General features: G+C 38.7%; 1 protein-coding gene across 2 annotated transcripts; it reads left to right on the top strand.

Moving 5' to 3' along the window:
* Positions 1-794: 794 nt before the first annotated feature.
* Positions 795-19,642, top strand: SAMD9L (sterile alpha motif domain containing 9 like). Of its 2 annotated transcripts, XM_036113303.2 has the most exons (4): positions 795-998; positions 1,480-1,845; positions 4,328-4,530; positions 14,410-19,642. In XM_036113303.2, the coding sequence occupies exon 4, from the start codon at positions 14,430-14,432 to the stop codon at positions 19,182-19,184; it is 4,755 nt and encodes a 1,584-aa protein (XP_035969196.2). In that variant the 5' UTR covers positions 795-998; positions 1,480-1,845; positions 4,328-4,530; positions 14,410-14,429; the 3' UTR covers positions 19,185-19,642. The 2 variants fall into 2 exon arrangements, with proteins under 2 accessions (XP_035969196.2, XP_077915391.1); XM_078059265.1 differs by lacking the exon at positions 1,480-1,845.
* The last annotated feature ends 740 nt before the right edge of the window (positions 19,643-20,382 follow it).

Genomic DNA, 20,382 nt, shown 5'->3' with positions numbered 1-20,382 from the left:
TTCATAAATAAAGCATCCTAAAACAAATAGGAGAAACATGACCAATTTGATAGAAAAAATATGCAAAAGAAATGAATGGGAATTTCATAGAAGAGGAAACATAAACAGCCCTAAATATATGAACAATTTTTCAAAATTTGAAATTTGGATTTTACTGAATGCATATCACTTTTGTACCATTGTAAACATTTTTGACCTCACTAGTAATGAGGGAAATGGAAATTAAAACCACAACAAGATATGATTTCACATGGACTTGAATTACAAAAATTAGAAAGTCTCATAATACCAAGAGTTAGCAAGGATGTAGAATAAGGAGAATTTATAATCCACTACTAACTGAGTGTAAACTGGTGTGACAGTTTTGGGATTTATAGATAGCTCTCTTTTCCCTGTATTTTCACGTGGTCTTTTCTGTTTCTGTGTGTTTGTCTGTGTCCTAATCTCCTTTTAACTGTCTCTTTAAAGACCAGATCTCCAAATACAGTCACATTCTGTTAGGACTTCAACGTACGAATTTTGGAGGAGCACAAGTCATCCCATAACAGGCACTTAGATTGAGATTTTAATGTTCTCCCCTGTATTTATTTTTTTTCCTGTAAGTGTCTTCCCACTGCAATTTCTTAACTTTTATGACTTAAAATTCTGTCTGATGAACAGTTTCTAAACAATGGTTCAAATTTTTTGATAATATTCTGTGATGTTAACTTTTTGATATTTACATCCTTCCAAATCCAAATAAACCACTCTTAAGCAAAACTGAAACTCCCTGCATTTCTACTTCCTCATTCTATCCCTTCACAGCACATCTTACACACCCTCAGAGGAGTCAGAGTATCCAGACCAGAGAACTCCACAACTTAGTTTGCTTAGTTTTTCAAAAGGATCTTACAATCTTTTGTCTCCTGGCCATCAGGAAAGGATTAAGAAAACGAAGGTTAAAATCAACTGCTTCAAGTTCCTGATATAAAAAGAAGGAAGTTTTCAGGAAAATCCTGGTAAGTTACTGCATCATTAAACCTTTATATTTTCTGCCTATGGGACAGCTATTTTTTTTTTTTAAACTCCAGCTGTACTTTTTATATAAACACATGTGTTCCTAGATAAATGATTGCTTGTAAAGATATTGAAAGTAATTAGAAATATCAATAGATTAAATACATACCGATATATTTAACTGAGGCTAACTTTGTAAATGCTTCTCTAAAAAGAAATGTACTGTTACGTGTACTCGGAGTGGTGAGAAGTTTTCCCGGATCGTGGAGGGCAGTAGGAAAAACAACGGAGAAACAATGCAAAGTTCAGGAATGGAAACCTTAAACGTTGTAAAGGAACCTGTGGTCGTGTACAATTATACAAAATTCTGTCTTCCATAACTTAAGATGTTATTAGAGGTTTTACATTTAGTCAAAGATCACACTCTCCAAAGTGTTTTTTTTCTTTGTAAGAATTCCCTTCACATTCGTTTTTTTTTTACAGCAATCTGGTTGAAAACTGAAATGGAAACTTAACTTCAGGAAATGAAACTTAACTTGCTTGTGTGTGGTTTCATTTCGTCAGACCTGCAGAAGGGGTGTGTGTAGCCCTCCCAGACTAGCATCAGGATTCTACAGCATCTCTCCCCAGGGTCAGCTCTAAGAGTCCTGCAGAACAGAACTCCTCAGGGCATCGATACCTGGGGTGCTCCGAGGACCCCCTGAGATGAGAGTGGGTGGGCACCAGTGCTTGACCCTAAGTGCTCTGATGATTTGGTGCTTCTTGCTCGATACTAGAGAGAGAAAACTGGAGTAGTTGCTGGAGAATGGCATTCTATAACTCCTTTGCCAATAATTAATGTTATTACCGGTAAGATCTGTGTTTATCATTGTTTCAAACAGGAAGATGAGGGCCCCTCGGAAGCCAAGAATTATGTCAAGTCAGCCTCAAAATTTGACCACACCAGTCATTTTGATCTTTACTTAGCTCCAACAATATATATGCAGATGCTCTTATGACTGATAGAGTATAAACTATTTTAAAAGTATTATTGAATGTAATAGGTTCAAATCGTTATATGTTTACACTGCTGTCATGAGCTGGAGAGGGGGGTTGAGAAACTTTTGACATTATAATAGGTCCAAGGATATTATTAAAGAGTTTAGTATATCATATTAAGACAAGGTATTGCTGATTTTTCCATTTAACAAAAAAAGGCTCCAGATTTGGGGAATAAATGTCTGCGATCTTATCTGAGGAGAGTGTTTCTGTCTCCCTGGTATCTATTGGCAGAAACTGAACAAAAAGAAGTGAGAGAAAGCTGCGGTCTATTAGGTAGCACAAAATTCCCCCTTGCAGCACTGAACACAGCACACAGTGAGTCACTGGCTGTGTACAAAGGCCTGAAGGCTATAAGAAAAAGCGATGTACTGCAGAGGGAAATCCCTGATGTGCTGCTTCATTTCTAGCATGTTAGGCCTTAAAAAAATAAAAAAATTAACTTTAAAAAAAAATTAAAAAGGGGCACCTGACTGGCTCAATCAGAAGAGTGTGCAACTCTTGATCTCTGGGTCGTGAGTTTGAGCCCCACGTTGGGTGTAGAGCTTACTAAAAATTTAAAAAAAAACAAAAAACAAACAAACAAAAAAGTGTAGAATGTTGGGCCTTATTGGAAATAATCACCTGTCTAAAACAAAAGAGAGAATTTGGAATCTGTCCTCTCAGTCTTTAGGATACCCTGAGAGAGGGTACTTGGTTAAAGTACTGCAAGAGGACTCTGGCTAAGAGAAGGTATTGCAGCAGATCTGAAAAGACCGTGTCTATGGGAAGGGGTAAGGCCCTCCCCAGGAGATCCGCTCCCTGGAACACCAGCGGCAGATGAGAACGACAGCGGTGCTAAGGCTCCAGAAGAGAGGCCCAGCCCAGTATGAGAAATGACCTTATTTGGGAACTCTGAGTGACACAGCAGAAATGTTACAGGATGTTGTGAAACTGGGGTACCTAGAAGGACTGCAGGAGACACATACTTATTAAGTTTTCTTTCCTTTTGACAAAATTTCCTTTCCCTTCTTTGTGCCCAGATGATTGAAGCTAGAGTTAGCTGTGGCCTAATGAGCAACACAGTAAACAAATATTCTTAGATTTCTGTCTGGGATTCAAGCCAAGTGAAAGAATTGCCCTAGTGATTCAACCGCCCTAGTGAAACGAGCAAAGTCCTTTGGTCCTTTGACGCACAGACCCGGCTAACTCAAGAGTTTTCAAAAATTCCTTATTTTAAACGACCCCGAGAAAATGTTATTCATTCAACAAATTTTTGTTAAGCAGCTACTCTGTGCTAGGCACTGTAAGATAGCGAACAAAACGAACAAATGTACAAAATTCTTGTCCTCATGAAGCACACAGAATAATGGGTGGGGACAGAAAAAGAAACAAGATAAATAAGTAGGAATATTTGGAATACTTTATTGTGATAAATCCTAAGTATATATATTTAAAGGAAGAAAAAAAAAGAAAGAAAGAAAGAAACCAGAGGAGGGATCAGAAATATTGGAGATGGAATAAAGTTTTCTTGTAGGCTGGCCAAGCAGGCCTCAGTGAGAAGATAGGAGATGAAAGGCCTGAGGGAAGGGAGGGAAGGGGCCCCACGGGTATCCAGGAACCTCCCGGGGAGACAAAAGGAACTGGAGGCCAGAAGCAGTAACAACAAGGGGGCTGGACCAGCTTTAGAAAGGGAAATGAAAGTAAGATGTAATACCAGAAGGGTAGCAGGGTGCCAGGTCATGTGAGGCTTTATAGTTTATAATAAGGAGCTGGGCTTTCACTCTGAGTCAAACGGAGAGCCACTGGAGGGACTGAACAGAGTATTGGCATGTTATTTACATTTGGACAGGGCCACTCTGGCTGCTATTTTGAGGAAGTCCCCAGCAGGATCAATAATAGCAAGAAGGAAACAAGTGAGGGAGCCACTCTTGTCATCCAGGAGAGAGGTGGGGGCTTGGACGGGTTGGTAGCAGTGGAGGTGGTGGTTGGTGGTCAGATGTGGGATGTGTTTTGAAGAGACCACATCCCTACAGGATTTGTTCCACATTGAATGTGGAATGTGGGAGGAAAGAGAATGCCTGCAACATATATTGGACATTTATCTAATTTATTAAAAGTATTTAAATATAGGAAGAGATGCCCTCTCCGTGGAGGATGTTCTTTTCGTTATTCTTTCAAATCTTCTATATGTTTGAAATTTTTCACAATGGAAAGTTAGTGGGAAAATCTGTCTCATAAACATTTCCTAAGCAATGGTCCAATCAATTGCATTTTAATTTTCTGTGATATCATTTTTTTTTTAATGTAACAGATCCTCAACAAAAGGCAAAACTGGAAAAGGACCAGATCTGTTCTGCCTACATCTTTACTTCCTCATACATAGATGTTTTCTAGGACATGACTCTTGCAAATTTTCAAGAAAAGACAACTAATCTAACAGCTTGAGATCAAAGCACCTCATAAAGACTTATTTCAGGTTGCTGATATAAAAAGGAAGTTTTCAGAAAAGCCCTGGTAAGTTTCTAATCATTAAAGATACCTGCTTCATCAACTTGCTTTAAAAGTTTTCTTTAAAAACGGATTCTAAAAACTAAAGCAGAACTTTGAAAGTGAATATATTTTCAAGTGTACATGAGCTCCTTCTAATGAAACAATTCTAAAAAGAATGAGAAATCTTGCTGTTTTCACGTTTATCTATCACTAGCTGTAACTTACACTGACTGTAGAATTCTTTAAAAAATGGGTGGCTCAGTCAGTTGGGTGTCAAACTCTTGATTTCAGCTCAGATCGTGATCTCAGGGGTAGAGTCATGCTCTGTGCTCAGCAGGGAGTCTGTTTCTCTCATTTTCTCCCTCTGCCCCTCCCCTACCTCCCTCTCTCTCAAATGAATATATAAATCTTAAAAAGAAAAAAAAAGGAAACCTTCCAGCAACTGTGGTGCACAGTGTTTCTAGATTTGGAACACTCTGGAGATGAGGCTAGAAAGACCTAACCAAGACAACACTGGTTCTATTCCCACATTCTTATACAATTAAAACAGGTTGGCTGAGAGGAGACACATTTGATCGTGATATTATTTTCTTGATCATGACCCCTTCCCCTTTATTTACACTATGTAGCTTCTTGCCAAACATAAATGTCCCTCGTGTTTAAAAAATATGCCAACACTCCAGGATGTAAATCTAATCAAAGAATGTTCATGAAAGGCCTTTGAACAGTGAAACACATTAAATTCTATATAAATATTCACAAATCGTCACCCAAAACAAGGTTGAAGACACTGATTGGGCCACAGAGTTACACCAAAGCATTATTAAAACGTTTTTGCCCAAATCCTGGTCACCTTGAATTAAATACATAGTTCCAGCCAAATATGGATCATAGATTAAGATGCTTGTATAACTGACAGAGTGGAAAATTCATGTGACGGTGTTACCAAATATACAGTAACCTCAAATCATTATGTATCTTCTCAGTTCCCATCAAAGCAGTGAGCAGCTGAGAAATGTTTTGATGTTATAAAGAGTCTTCATCTTTGGGGGCGCCTGGGTGGCTCAGTTGTTAAGCGTCTGCCTTCGGCTCAGGTCATGATCCCAGGGTCCTGGGATCGAGCCCCGCATCGGGCTCCCTGCTCGGCCAGGAGCCTGCTTCTCCCTCTCCCACTCCGCCTGCTTGTGTTCCCTCTCTAGCTGTCTCTCTCTCTGTCAAATAAATAAAATAAAATCTTTTAAAAAAAAAAAAATAAAATAAAGAGTCTTCATCTTTGAACAGTGGGGGAACCTGTGAGATAGAGATAAAAAGACAGATTTGGGGAGGACAAATGCCATTCCGATTTGAGAAGAGTGCTCCCATAGCCCTGTGGTTCCTAACAGAATTCAAACAATAAAGGAGAAAATGAGGGGGATGCTGTCTCCCTGGGAGGTAGCACAAAGACAAGCCCTCCCACCATCCCCACATTAAACACACACACACACAAACACACACACACAACTCTGAGCATCTAGTAGCTGATAAGCAGGAAACCCTTCATATGTTGCTTCTTGGAGAGTGCTGGAGTCTAGTGGAATTACTGTAATCACTGGCCAAATCAGAAGAGAAAATCTACAGTTTTTCCTTATAATATTTGGGGTGCCCAGAGGACAAGGTGAGAGAGGACTCTGACTAAGAGAAGATATTGCCACAGACCTGGACAGAGCAAGTCTGTGGAGAGTGATGAGAACATCTCCAGAGGAGATGCCCAGAGATGTGCGGATCTCCTCTCCAGAGCAAGAGGTGTGGACAGTCCATTCAGAGAACAGAAACTAAAATAGAATGTGTGGACCTAGTAACAGAAGAAAAGTCAAGAAGCAGGACAGTGGTAGATACGGTTTTAAGAGCTCGGGGAAGCTCTCTTCTGATTGCTTTAATTTCCCAGTTACAATAGGAAGCAGGGTTACAGTGGAAAATGACAACGGTGAGGAGGTGTTGGAGATTTGATGAGAGAGGAGAATGTGTGTCAAGCTAGTTACAAGGGAGAGGCAGTGAGGAGATGCAGGGACAGGGGGACAGGAGTGAGAGAGTAATAGAATCTAGAATCAGTAAGTTATAGGTCTTGGTGTTAAAGAAATATTAGAATTTGAGCACTAAAGGCAGTGAGTCTAGGGGTGCCTGGGTGGCTCAGTTAGTCAAGCATCTGACTCTTGATTTCAGTTCAGGTCATGATCTCAGGGTTGTGAGATCCAGCCCCACGTGGGGCTCCCTGCTAGGCAGGAAGTCTGCTTGAGATTCTCTCTCTTGCTCTCCCTCTCCCTCTCTCCCTCCCTCCTCCCTGCTCCCTCTATCTCTCTCTCTCAAATAAATAAAATTTTTTTTTTTTAAATAAATAAAGGTAGTGAGTCTAAGGGGCAGGAGATCCTGGTGAGAGGGAGATATTTGAATCTGAGATGCTGGAAGGCTGGTAGCCACTGGTGATTCTATTAGTTTCCTAGGGCTGCTGTAACAAAGTACCACAAACTGTGTGGCTTAAACCACAGAAATATATTGTCTTATAGTTCTGGGGGCTGGAGTTCTTCGAGATCAAGATGTTGGCGGGGTCGGTTCCTTCTGTGGGCTGTGAAAGAGAATGAATTCCCTGCCTCTCCTTTAGTTTCTGGTGGTTTGCTGGCAACCTCTGGCATTCCTTGGCTTAGCGATCACCCCCCAATCTCTGCCTTCTTCCACATGTGGCATTCTCACTGTGTCTGTGCCTCTGTGGCTAAATTCCCCCTTCCTATAAAGATACCAGTCATACTGAATTAGGGCCCACTCTAACAGCTTCATGTTAACATCTGCAACGACCCTATGTCCAAAAAGGTCACATTCCAAGGTACTGGGGCTAGGACTTCATCACATCAACTAAATTTGGCAGGAGGTGATCATTAAGCAAGAGAGTTTATTTGGGATCAAAGAGTTGCAATTTGGAGTACACAGATTTGGGTAACAACCAAATAGTGTCCCACTAAGCAAAAGTCAGGGATTTTTCAGACAAAAAGGGAATGCCTGTATACATGCTTACAAAGAATTTTTGATTGGTGTTGGCAGCAGAAAACTAATCTTGACTGAATATAATTGATTGCTGTGGCTATCACTAAGCAAAAGCCTCTTGCTAGCAAGTAGCAAATTGTAAGTGTTAGGACTGAGTCCTTGGAATATTTTCCATCTGGCACAGTTTAAAAGTTCATGGTTCAACCAGTGAGGACATGTGTAAGGCCCATCTCCTTAATGGCCTCCTGACTCCAGCTTAAACCCCTTGACACAAGTGACCCCATTTCAACCTATCACAAACACATGAGTTTGTGGGGGGGGGGGTCACAATTCAACCCATAACAGTTTGCGATAAGGTCAATGGTGTGACCATAACAGTGGAATTGGGGGGCGGTCGAGATCATTGGACGAGAGGCAGTCAAGAGGGAGAAAGGCCAGTGTATTGAAGGATCATCTAGGTGTCTATGGAGCCACCAAAAATTGTGATGAGAATAGCGTCTGAGGCCATGAGTACCTCTTCCCCTCAGCTGCCTACAGAAAGGGGGTCAAAATATATTAAAAGATGTAAAAAGCAAGTATTCAGCAAATTTTTAAGGTATGAGACATTTTAAGACTAAATTTAAAAATAATACAACAGTCATTTTTTTATTCAGCCTTTTCTCCAAAGTGACTTCAAAAACTCTTTCATTAGGAATATGCTTATTAATAACTGTTTATCCTATTGGTTCCATATAGTGCTTGTAAAGAGGTAAGGCAGAATCTCTCCCTTCAGTCTTATCCGAAATGACACTTAGGGACTCTGCAGAGGCGACAGGAGGATCAGGGATGAGGCTCCAGTCTCCTGGGTTCGAAGAGTCATCTCCTGGTCAGTAATTCCCTCTGCCCAGGAATTCTTTTTGGCAGGCCCAGCACCTGGCTCTGGGGGCAGAAGCAGGGACAGCCCACTGCAGAGCACCACCACACCCATTTCCTTGGACCCACTAGATAGGCCCTTGGAAATCCCACCAGGTAGACTATTCCTTATTCCCTTCACTCTGTCCCCCAGACTTGCTCCCTCTACCTTCCTCCTACCCTACTCCAGAAGCTCCACTTTAACTTCACCTGCCCAGTGTCCCCACTTTCCTCCTAGTGACACTCCTCTCCTCCTCACAGATCCCAATCCTTTGCCCCTTATTGTGTCTTACACAAAGCGCTATCGCAGTTTGTCATGATAAACTGTTTTGAATATATGTGTGTATGGTTCTTCTTTCTTTTTAAAATTTCCTCCACTGGACTCTAAGTCCTATGAAAGAACTTCATATCTCTTTTAGTCACCACTAGTTTTCTTGAGCATGATGCCTAATACATGCTCAATAAATATTTGTCGAGTGAATAAACAAATGATATTTATCTCTGGTTGCAATATGTATGCTAATTCTAAGACCTCTTCCATCTACACTGTAAGTGAATGGAATTGATAATCCAAAATATGTTTATAATGTTCATTGTGCCAGTTGCTTAGTTCTGCTAATTGGCTCAGGACTAGGTGTGTCCTGCAGAATGAAGCCAAAGTGACTAAGAGGATTCAGGATACTAAGGCACTAGGAAAAGTTTTATACAAGCAAGCAGAAGCTGCTATGCCCAGCGGTAGCATGCCTATAGACAGGGTAAATTATTCTAAAGTGCCTATGGTATTCACACCATAAATGACTGGCATGGGTTTCTTCTCTGGCTGGTCACAAGGCTATAGGCTGAGGCCTCAGTTTAGCTCATCCTTCACATACGACCTCAAGAAGACCTTCTGGAAAAGCTTCTGCAAGAAACCCCAAACACAGATGGGTCAAATTTACAATTTAGCTAGACTTTGTGACTTATTATATAAAAACCTAGGATCTATAAATCTTTCATTTAAAATGATCTTTTTTAAACTAGGATCTGTAAATCTTTCATTTAAAAAATTACAAATCTTTTTAAATGTTTGTATTTTCTCTTTATAGTTTAATATTTTTGTTTGATACTTAATACTTTTAATCTACTCATCCTCATAATATTTTCACCTTCTTGTTTTCCCTTATTTAAACCATCCTATTGATTCCCTTTTTAATTCTGATTCACTAGGTTGGGGGTGGGACCTGAGAATTTACATTTTTACCATGCTTCCAAGTGGTGCTAATGATGCTGATCTGGAGACTACATTTTGAGAACCGCTCTCACCTCATCTGCACAAGAGAATGTCACTGACAGATTTTAAAAAGTACTATGCTTGAACTCTACTCCCACACACTCAACCAATTAAATTATCAGAATGTGGAGTCCCAGGCGATTCTAATGCTCAGCCCAAGTTGAGAATCCCTGCTCTAGGATGTTCCAGGATATTCAGTTCTTGCAATTCAGCAAAGTCCCACAATTATGTGGGACCTTCATTAGTCTCACATCAATAACTTTGGCTGAAATTGTTTTTTTTATTTTAGTTTAATTACAGTATAATTTTAATTCCAGTATACTTAACATACAGTGTTATATTAGTTTCAGGTATATACTATAGTGATTCAACAATTCTGTACATTACTCAGTGCTCATCATGATAAGTGTACTTTTCATTCCCATCACCTACTTCACCCATCCCACCTCCCACCTCCCCTCTAGTAACCATCAGTTTGTTCTCTATAGTTAAAATTCTGTTTTTTGGGTTTGTCTCTTTTTTCCTTGTTCTTTTGTTTTGTTTCTTAAATTCCACATATGGGTGAAATCATATTGTATTTGTTTTTCTTTGATTTATCTCACTTAGCATTATACACTATCCCCTCTAGATTTATCCATGTTGTTGCAAATGGCAAGATCTCATTCCTTTTTATGACTGAGTAATATTTCATTGTGTGTATATACCACATCTTCTTTATCCATTCAACTATCAATGGACACTTGGATTGCTTCCATAATTTGGCTATTATAAATAATGCTGCAATAAACATAGAGGTGCATATATTTTTTCAAATTAGTGTTACCATAGTCTTTGGGTAAATACTCAGTAGTGGAATTACTGGATAATATAGTAGTTTTAATTTTTAATTTTTTGAGGAACCTCCATACTATTTTCCAGAGTAGCTGCACCAGTTTGCATTCCCACCAGCATTGTAAGAGGGTTCCCCTTTTTCCACATCCTGACCTGTTTCTTGGGTTGTTTAACCATTCTGACAGGTGTGAGGAGATATCTCATTGTAGTTTTGATTCCTATTTGCTGATGATCAGTGATGTTGAGCATCTTTTCATGTGTCTGTTGGTCATCTGGATGTCTTCTTTGGAAAAATGTCTATTGATGTCTTCTGCCCGTTTTTAACTGGATTATTAATTTTTTCAGCATTGAGTTCTGTAAGTTCTTTATATGTTTTGGATACTAACCTTTCATCAGATAGTCTTCTCCCATTCAGTAGGTTGTCTTTTAGTTTTGTTGATTGTTTCCTTCACTGTGTGGAAGATGAAGTCCCAATAGTTTATTTTTGCTTTTTTTCCTTTGCCTCAGGAGACATATCTAGAAAGAAGTTGCTACAGCTGATGTCAAAGAGATTACTGCCTGTGTTCTCCTCCAGGATTTTTTGTGGTTTCAGGTCTCACATTTAGGTCTTTAATCCATTTTGAATTTATTTTTGTTCAGTGTAAGAAAGTAGTCCAATTTCATTCTTTTGCATATGGCTGTCCAGTTTTCCCAACACCATTTGTTTAAGAGACTTTTTCCCACTGGATAGTCTTTCCTGCTTTGTTGAAGATTAATTGACCATATAGTTGTGGGTTCATTTCTGGGTTTTCCATTCTGTTCCACTGATCTATGTGTTTATTTTTGTGCCAGTACCATTACTGTTTTGATCACTAAAGCTTTGTAATATAACTTGAAGTCCAGAATTGTGATGCCTCCAGCTTTGCTTTTCTTTTACAAGGTTTCTTTGACTGTTTGGGGTCTTTTGTGGTTCCATACAAATTTCAGGATTGTTCGTTCTAGTTCTGTGAAAAATGCTGTTGGTATTTTCATAGGGATTGCATTAAATGTGTAGATTTCTTTGGGTAGTATAGACATTTTAACAATCTTTGTTTTTCCAATCCATGAGCATGGAATGTCTTTCCATTTCTTTGTATCACCTTCAGTTTCTTTCATCAGTATTTTATACTTTTCAGAGTACAAGTTTTTCACCTCTTTGGTTAGGTTTATTACTAGGTATCTTATTGTTTTTGGTGTAAATGGGATTGATTCCTTAATTTCTCTTTCTGCTGCTTCATTATTGCTGTATAGAAATGCAACAGATTTCTGTACTTTGATTTTGTATCCTACAACTCTACTGAATTTGTTTATCAGTTCTAGCAGTTTTTTGGTGGAGTCTTTTAGGTTTTCTATATAGAGTATCATGTCATCTGCAAATAGTGAAAGTCTTACTTCTTTCTTAAGATTTGAATCCCTTTACTTCTTTGTGTTGTCTGATTGCTGTGGTTAGGACTTCCAGTACTATGTTAAATAACAGTGGTGAGTGTGGACATCCCTGTTCCTGACCTTGGAGGAAAAACTCTCAGTTTTGCCCCATTGAGGATGGTATTAGTTGTGGGTTTTTCATATATGGTCTTTATTATGTTGAGGTATGTTCCCTCAAAACCTACTTTGTTGAGAGTTTTTTATCATGAATGGATGTTGTACATTGTCAAGTGCTTTTTTTGCATCCATTGAAATGATCATATGGTTCTTATCCATTCCTTTCTTTTGTTGCGGGGGGAGGAAGGAGGGGTAGAGGGAAAGAGAGAATTTTAAGCAGGCTCCATGCCCAGCTGAGAGCCCTATGCAGGGCTGGATCTCACAACCCTGAGACCATGACCTGAGCCAAAATCAAGAGTCAGACACTTAACTGACTGAGCCACACAGGTGCCCCAGGTATCCATTCTTTTATTAATGTGATGTATCATGCTGATTGATTTGCAAATATTGAACTACCTTGCAACCCAGGAATAAATATCACTTGATCATGGTGAATTATTTGGGTCCTTTTTGTTTTCTTTTTGATAAGTCTGGCTAGAGGTTTATTTTATTTATTAATTTTATTAATTTTTTCAAAGAACCAGCTCCTGGTTTCATTGATCTGTTCTATTGTGTTTTTTGTTTCTATAACATTTATTTCTGCTCTAATCTTTATTATGTCTTTCCTTCTGGGGCTTTAGGCTTTTTTTGTTGTTGTTCTTCTAGCTCCTTTAGGTGTAAGATTAGGTTGTTTATTTTGAGATTTTTCTTGCTTTTTGAGATAAGCCTGTGGTGCTATTATTTCCCTCTTAGGACCACTTTTGCTACATCTCAAAGGTTTTGGACAATCGTGTTTTCATTTTCATTTGTTCCCATGTATTTTTTAATTTCTTCTTTGATTTCCTGATTAACCCATTCATTGTTTAGTAGCATGTTATTTAACCTCCAGGTATGTGTGATCTTTCCAATTTTTTTCTTGTGGTTGACTTCTAGTTTCATACTGCTGTGGTCAGAAAAGGTGCATCGTATGATTTGAATCTTTTTGTATTTGTTGAGGCCTGTTTTGTGACCTAATATGTGATCTATTCTGGAGAATGTTGTGTGTACACTTGAAAAAAATGTGTGTTCTGCTGTTTTAGGTTGATTCCTGGGATATTTAGGATGATTTGATAATTATCCAGTTGTGTTCATGGGATGTGACAAACCTAGGTCCTCCTATTCTGCTGCCATCTTCCTCTTCTTTCTCATTAGAGTTTTGATTTTCATTTCCCTGATGATGATGAGCATCTTTTCGTGTGTCTGTTGGCCATCTGTATGTCTTCTTTGGAGAAATGTCTATTCATGTCTTCTGCCCATTTTTAATTAGATTATTTGTTTTTTTGGTAATGAGTTGTATTAAGTTCTTTATATGTTTTAAATATGAACCCTTTATCAGATATGTCATTTACAAATATCTTCTCTCATTCAATAGGTTATCTTTTAATTTTGTTGATTGTTTCTTTTGCTGTGCAGAAGCTTTTTATTTTGAAGAAGTCCCAATAGTTTGTTTTTGCTTTTGTTTCACTTGCTTCAGCAGACATATCTAGAAAAATGTTGCTACATAGGCTGAATGGGTTTTAACAAAGTTAAAAACTCATATTATTTTCCTTATCTAATTTCAGTCAGGCCAGGCCAGTTTGAACTACAGCTAACTCTTTTGGTACCTCTGAGAGCCACAAGAATTAGCAAACCAAATTGATTATCCTGACATTTTGCTGCCACATCTCTTTCCACCTTGGTGGCCTAACAGCTTGAGTTCCAAAAGACAGTGGGTGATGAGGTAACTGGTTGCTTCATCACTGTGTAACAAAGATGGCCATCTTCCTAGTTGAGAAGGGAGGTTCCTGTTCCCCAACCCACCTCCACTTACCCAGTTTTTTTTTTTAAGTTTTCTTTAATTAATCTCTACACCCAATCTGGGGCTCAAACTCACAACCCGGAGATCAAGAGTCACACACTCTACCAACTGAGCCAGCCAGGCACCCCTCCCCCCACTTATCCAGTTTTATATTTTAAAGTTTATTTGCAATATTCAGCTATGGGAACCAATGCCTGTGGTACTTAAGATTCTGGGTTTAAGTTACAAAAACCCAACCTTCACCAAGTTAAGCCTAAACAGGAAAATTACTATGTGAATAAAGGTATATGTCACCCTAGTTAGCAGCTGCTGCTCATTTCACAATCACAATTATAATCATCTAGGGAATAAGGGCACTAATTGGGACTATAAAACATTAAGAATAAGTACCAAGTAGTTTTAAAAGTCAGCCTTGAACAATATTTTATATATGTTGTTTATATCAAATTACATACATAATTGAATATGTGATTTCCATGATAAAGTATAATACTAAAATACTTATTGTATTACTTTTTCCAAGGAAGAAAATTGCAAGTTGACATGAGTGAACAAGTAAATCTACCTGAAATTATCAACGACTGGACCAAAGAACATGTGAAACAATGGGTAACAAAAGACCTTAAGATTGATGAAAAATATGGGCAGATTCTGCTCACTGAAGAAGTAACTGGATTAGTCCTGCAGGAATTAACTGAGAATGACCTTAGAGAAATGGGACTACCACGGGGTCCAGCACTTTTGATAAAACGTACATATAACAGATTGAATAACAGTTCCTCTGAAAGTAACAATCAGGATTCTGGACAATTAGATCATACAAAACCCTCCAAAAAAGAACACCCAAAAAAGCCACAAAAGACAAAAAAGGAAGAGGAAAAATCAGTGTTATCCAATATTGATCATGATCTCAGAGAGACCAGAGATACCAAAGAACAAGAATCGATTCTTATGAAAGAAGATGCATTAAATGAAGGAGCGACCACTGAAGACCAAAATGAGGATAGGCTAGAAACTGAACAGTTGACTTGTATGCCATATCCTTTTGATCAGTTCCATAACAGCCAACGTTACATAGAACATAGTATTCTACAACCTGAAACTGGCCCACTCAATCTCATAGACCCAATACATGAGTTCAAAGCCCTCACAAATACAGAAGCAGCCACAGAAAAGGACATTAAGATGAAATTTAGCAATGAAGTCTTCCGATTTGCATCAGCTTGTATGAATTCACGCACCAATGGCACTATCCATTTTGGAGTCAAGAACAGACCCCACGGACAAATTGTTGGTGTGAAAGTCACCAGTAAGGATGCCTTCATTGACCACTTTAATATAATGATCAGACAATACTTTGAAGAAAGTGAGATCAATGAAGCGAAGAAGTGCATTCGGGAGCCAAGGTTTGTGGAAGTCCTACTACAGAACAATACACCATCTGACAGATTTGTCATTGAAGTAGATGTTATTCCAAAACATTCTGTATGTGAAGAAAAATATTTCTTAATTAAGATGCAAAATTGTAAAAATGGAACATGGAAACCTAACCAAGATTCTTCACTGTTTGTGAGAGATGGGCCCAGCTCTAAGGATGTCCTGGCCAATGTCAAACAACGGGACATAGCTTACAAAAATTTTTCACAAAATCTTAAGTCAGTAGTAGCATCTAGAAAAGTGGCTGAAGAAGAATATGTAGTGAAGGCAAATAAGGAGAGTGAAGGACAAAAGCTGGTTAAACTTCTCATAGGCAACCGAGACTCACTGGATAATTCATACTACAGCTGGTACATTCTTGTAACAAATAAATGCCATCCAAATCAAATGAAGAACTTAGATTTTCTAAAGGAAATGAAATGGTTTGCTGTGCTGGAATTTGATCCTGAATCTGTGAGCAAGGGGGTGGTCAAAGCTTACAAAAAAAGCCGAGTAGCAAATCTTCACTTTCCAAATCAGTTTGAAGAAAAGACAAATAACATAAGGGAGAAAATTTCTAGTTTGAATCTTTACGAGCAGACCAGCTGGATCTTCTGCAATGGCAGGTCAGACTTGAAAAATGAGAGCTATAAGCCTCTAGAACCACATTTATGGCACAGAGAAAGAGCTTCTGAAGTCAGGAAGTTGATTTTATTTCTCACAGGTGAAAATATAATGACAAGAGGGAAGTTTTTGGTAGTGTTTCTATTACTCTCTCCAGTGGAAAGCCCAGGAGATCCCCTCATTGAAACTTTCTGGGCTTTCTACCAAGCTCTCAAAGGAATGGAAAATATATTGTGTATTTGTGTAAACCCACAGATTTATCAACGATGGAAAGATCTGCTACAAACAAGACTGACAACAGCAGATGAATTAACAAACCACAGTATTTCCACTTTAAATTTAGAACTGATAAACAGTACTATCCTTAAACTAAAACCAGTGACTCAGTCATCAAGAAGATTTTTGCCCTCCCATGGACTTTCTTCGGTTATCTTAGAGAAAAAGGAAGAGGATATCTTGACTGCACTAGAAATCCTCTGTGAAAATGAGTGTAAAGACACAGACATAGAGAAAGACAAATCTAAATTCCAAGAATTTAAGACATCAAAAGAGGAACACTTTTATCGAGGTGGCAAAGTATCCTGGTGGAACTTCTATTTTTCTTCTGAAAACTATTCTTCAGCTTTTGTCAAAAGAGATATTTATGAAAAGCTTAAAGATCTGATACAGTGCTGGGCAGACTCTCCTAAACCAGTATTTGCAAAAATTATCAATCTTTATCACCATCCAGGCTGTGGGGGTACTACATTGGCTATGAATGTTCTCTGGGACCTAAAGAAGAATTTTAGATGTGCTGTGTTAAAAAACAAAACAACTGATTTTGGAGAAATTGTAGAACAAGTGACCAAATTGATTACCTATAAGGCAACCAGCCATGAAGATTACTTTCCTGTTCTTCTCCTTGTAGATGATTTTGAAGACCAGGAAAACATTTATGTCCTGCAGAATGCCATCGATTCCATTTTAGCAGAGAAGGGTTTGAGATATGAAAAAACACTAGTTATTATCTTAAACTGCATGAGATCCCAGAATCCTGATGAAACTGCAAAATTAGCGGACAGTGTTGCCCTAACCTACCAACTTTCTCCCAAGGAACAAAGAGCTTTTGAGGCCAAACTGGAAGAAATTGAAAAGCAACACAAGAACTGTGAAAACTTTTATTCCTTCATGATCTTGAAGACCAGTTTTAATGATATGTATATAGAAAAGGTAGTCCGGAATATCCTAAAAGGACAGAATGTGGACAGCAAGGAAGGACAACTCATTTCTTTCCTGGCTCTACTCAACTCTTATGTCACTGATTCTACAATCTCAGTATCACAGTGTGAAATATTTTTGGGAATCATATACACTAGTACCCCCTGGGAACCCGAAAGCCTAGACCACAAGATGGGAGCCTATTCTACACTTCTAATAAACACGGAAGTCGCAGAATATGGGAGATACACAGGTGTGCGCATCATTCACCCTTTGATTGCCATCTGCTGTCTGAAAGAACTGAAAAAAAGCTATAACTTGAGTACGTGTCAAATTGCACTGAAGATCTTAAAGGAGGATTTATTCTATGTTTCTGGAATAGGAAGAGAAAAATTTCAACACGACGTGCAAACTCTTCTGCTTATAAGACAGCGCAAAGAGTACGGGGATGAAACAGACACTTTGTTTGCTCCATTAATGGAAGCTTTACAGAATGAAGAAATTGAAATGGTCTTGACCGCCGGGACTCATCGATTCCCACAAAATGCGTTCATTTGTCAGGCCTTAGCAAGATATTTTTACATTAAAGAGAAGAATTTCAGCAATGCTCTGGATTGGGCAAACGAGGCCAAAAAGAGAGCACCTAAAAATTCCTATATCTCAGATACACTTGGTCAAGTCTACAAAAATCAAATCAAATGGTGGTTGGATGAAAAGAAAAAAGCCAAGGATATTACAGTTAATGATCTAAAATACCTCCTGGAAGCCGCTGAAAACGCCTCAAAAGCTTTTAAAAAATCCCAAGAACAAGCCGAGAGGAAAGCCTGTGAAACGGAGGCCTGGGCACCACAGAAGTTGCAAAGAAAATATGACACATACAACACGGCCGGTTTCGTGGGTGAAATAGAAGTTGGTCTTTACGCTATTCAGATTCTCCAGCTCACGCCCTGTTTCCTCAAAGAAAATGAATTATCTAAAAGAGATATGGTAGACTTTTTATCAGGAAAGGGGATGATTCCCACAAATCCAAAATGTGAATATTATTTGGCTCTTAGCAAGTTCACATCCTACTTAGAAAATTTACAATCAGATTTGAAAAGGTGCTTTGACTTTTTTGCTGATTATATTGTTCTTTTGCAAATGAGAAACACCCAAAAAGAAACAGTAGAAATCTCATTAAACAAGAAAATCACTCGTTCTTTCAAGAAATATGGGGAACTTTTCTGCTCTTCGGATTTGGGTTTGCTACAAAGCAAAGAGAGTCAGTTACTCCAAGAGGAGAATTGCAGGAAAGGTCTAGAAGCTTTGAGAGCAGATAGGTTTTCTGGACTCCTGGAATATCTTAATCCAAATCACAGAGAGGCTGCAACCAACATGGAAAATATAGTGAACAAGTATCTTTTCCTACTGAAGCAAAACCCAAATAAGCAGCTGACAAAGGAGAAACTAAATTTCATTTTAGCCAACATTATTCTTAATTGTCTAAAACCCCACTCCAAGTACATCCAACCACTTAGCATGCTGAAAAAACAGCTCCGAGAAGTGTTGCAATCCATAGGACCAACTCATCAACATCCAGACCCTTATTTTTTGGCCTGCCTTCTGTTCTGGCCAGAAAATCAAGAACTAGATGAAGAGTCCAAACTCATGGAAAAGTATGTTTCATCCTTAAACAGAACCTTCAAAAGGCAGTACAGGAGCATGTGCGGGTCCAAGCAGGCAAGCACCCTGTTTTATCTGGGGAAGAAGAAGGGGCTCCACAGTCTTATTTGCAAGGCCGAGATAGAGCAATACGTTAATAAAGCACAAAATGTAAATTCCCTCTTGTCGAGTGGAGACGCGTGGAAAAAAAAAGAAGTCAAAGACCTCCTGTGCCGTCTAACTGGTCAGGCGGAAGGCAAGCTGATCTCTATGGAATATGGAACAGAGAAAAAAATTAAAATACCAGTGATACCTGTTTATTCGGGTCCACTCAGAAGTGGTGGGAACATAGAAAGAGTGTCCTTCTACCTAGGATTTTCCATTGAAGGCCCCCAAGCATATGACATAGAAATAATTTAAGAAGCTACATTAACTTGAATATGTTTATTCATAATCTATGATTTTATTCCCTCTCTCTATTCCCTTGGCATTTGGATAACATTATTGGCTTACCTGTAAATCACAGATTTTGCTTTTGTGTCCCTGAATGATTTATAAGGTTTTTGAGGGCATGAAATGTGTCTACACACAGAGTTTGGCACACAGTAGAGTTGATTGTTCAATGTCTTAAAATGCATTTTCAGACTAACATATTCAGTTGGTATCTGCTGGTCACATCATAACTGATTATAGATCAATAAAATCTGTTATGAATATTCTGAATTGTGAATTATTTAGTCACTGTGAAAGCAGAGATTTAAATAAGATGAATATGGAAGGAAAAGCCCCTCCTCAGTTTTTGGAAATCAAACTGAGGAAGCCAGACCCGTGTGCCACTTACCTCATCTTGGTATCAATAAAAATGTATGGAAGATAAATATTTTGTTCTCTTCCTCCATCCACCCCTCCACCTATACACATACATACACAATTCCTTGGACTCCTTACCCTTCTCCCAACTCCTTGCTTCAGGAGGGGGAAGAGAACAGAAAACAAAAGAGTCACAAGCCTGGACTCCCTCTGCCCTCTCCCTCCCATTTCCAGATACATCTCTTTCTTTGGCCATTCTTGCTTCCTATCAATGTGGTCTTATCTCCACCTGTTCTTTAGAGCCCATCTCTCCTGTCTTCTGTTTTCCACTGCCCTCTTTTCCCTCATGCTATTCTCTCTATCAAATATTCCCTTATTTTCATCCTTTCACACTTTCCATATGGCTCTTCTGCTTTGTCCATCACAACTCAGTTTGAATCAGCTCCACCAGAAAATTTTCCCTGACCCTTATAACCTATGCCTGACTTCCTAAGATGACTTCCTTGTGGCAGTATGCGTGCCCAACTTTCCAGTGCCAGGAATGCCATCCCAGAACCTTGTCCCTAGACTTACATGAGCCAGAACAGCCTCGAGCTTGGATTTTAAAGAGATATCCATTGCCTATAAAGCGAAACACATGTTAATGTAGATTAAGTCAAATACTTAATAAATAGATGTTTATTTACCTACTTCTTCATATCTCCTTATAAGTAACTTAGGTATTTCAGATTTCAAATGCAATTCCTCCTGTCATCGAGATGTCTATTCCCTATCAGGGTTCTTCTCACCAATATTTCTATGAATCTCT

Source organism: Halichoerus grypus, chromosome 12, assembly GCF_964656455.1.
Source record: "Halichoerus grypus chromosome 12, mHalGry1.hap1.1, whole genome shotgun sequence".
Taxonomy (NCBI): domain Eukaryota; kingdom Metazoa; phylum Chordata; class Mammalia; order Carnivora; family Phocidae; genus Halichoerus; species Halichoerus grypus.
This window is presented reverse-complemented; position numbering and strand designations above follow the sequence as displayed.

Coding starts and splice junctions, on each gene's coding strand:
- SAMD9L (XM_078059265.1), top strand. CDS start 14,430: ATGAGTGAACAAGTAAATCTACCTGAAATTATCAACGACTGGACCAAA.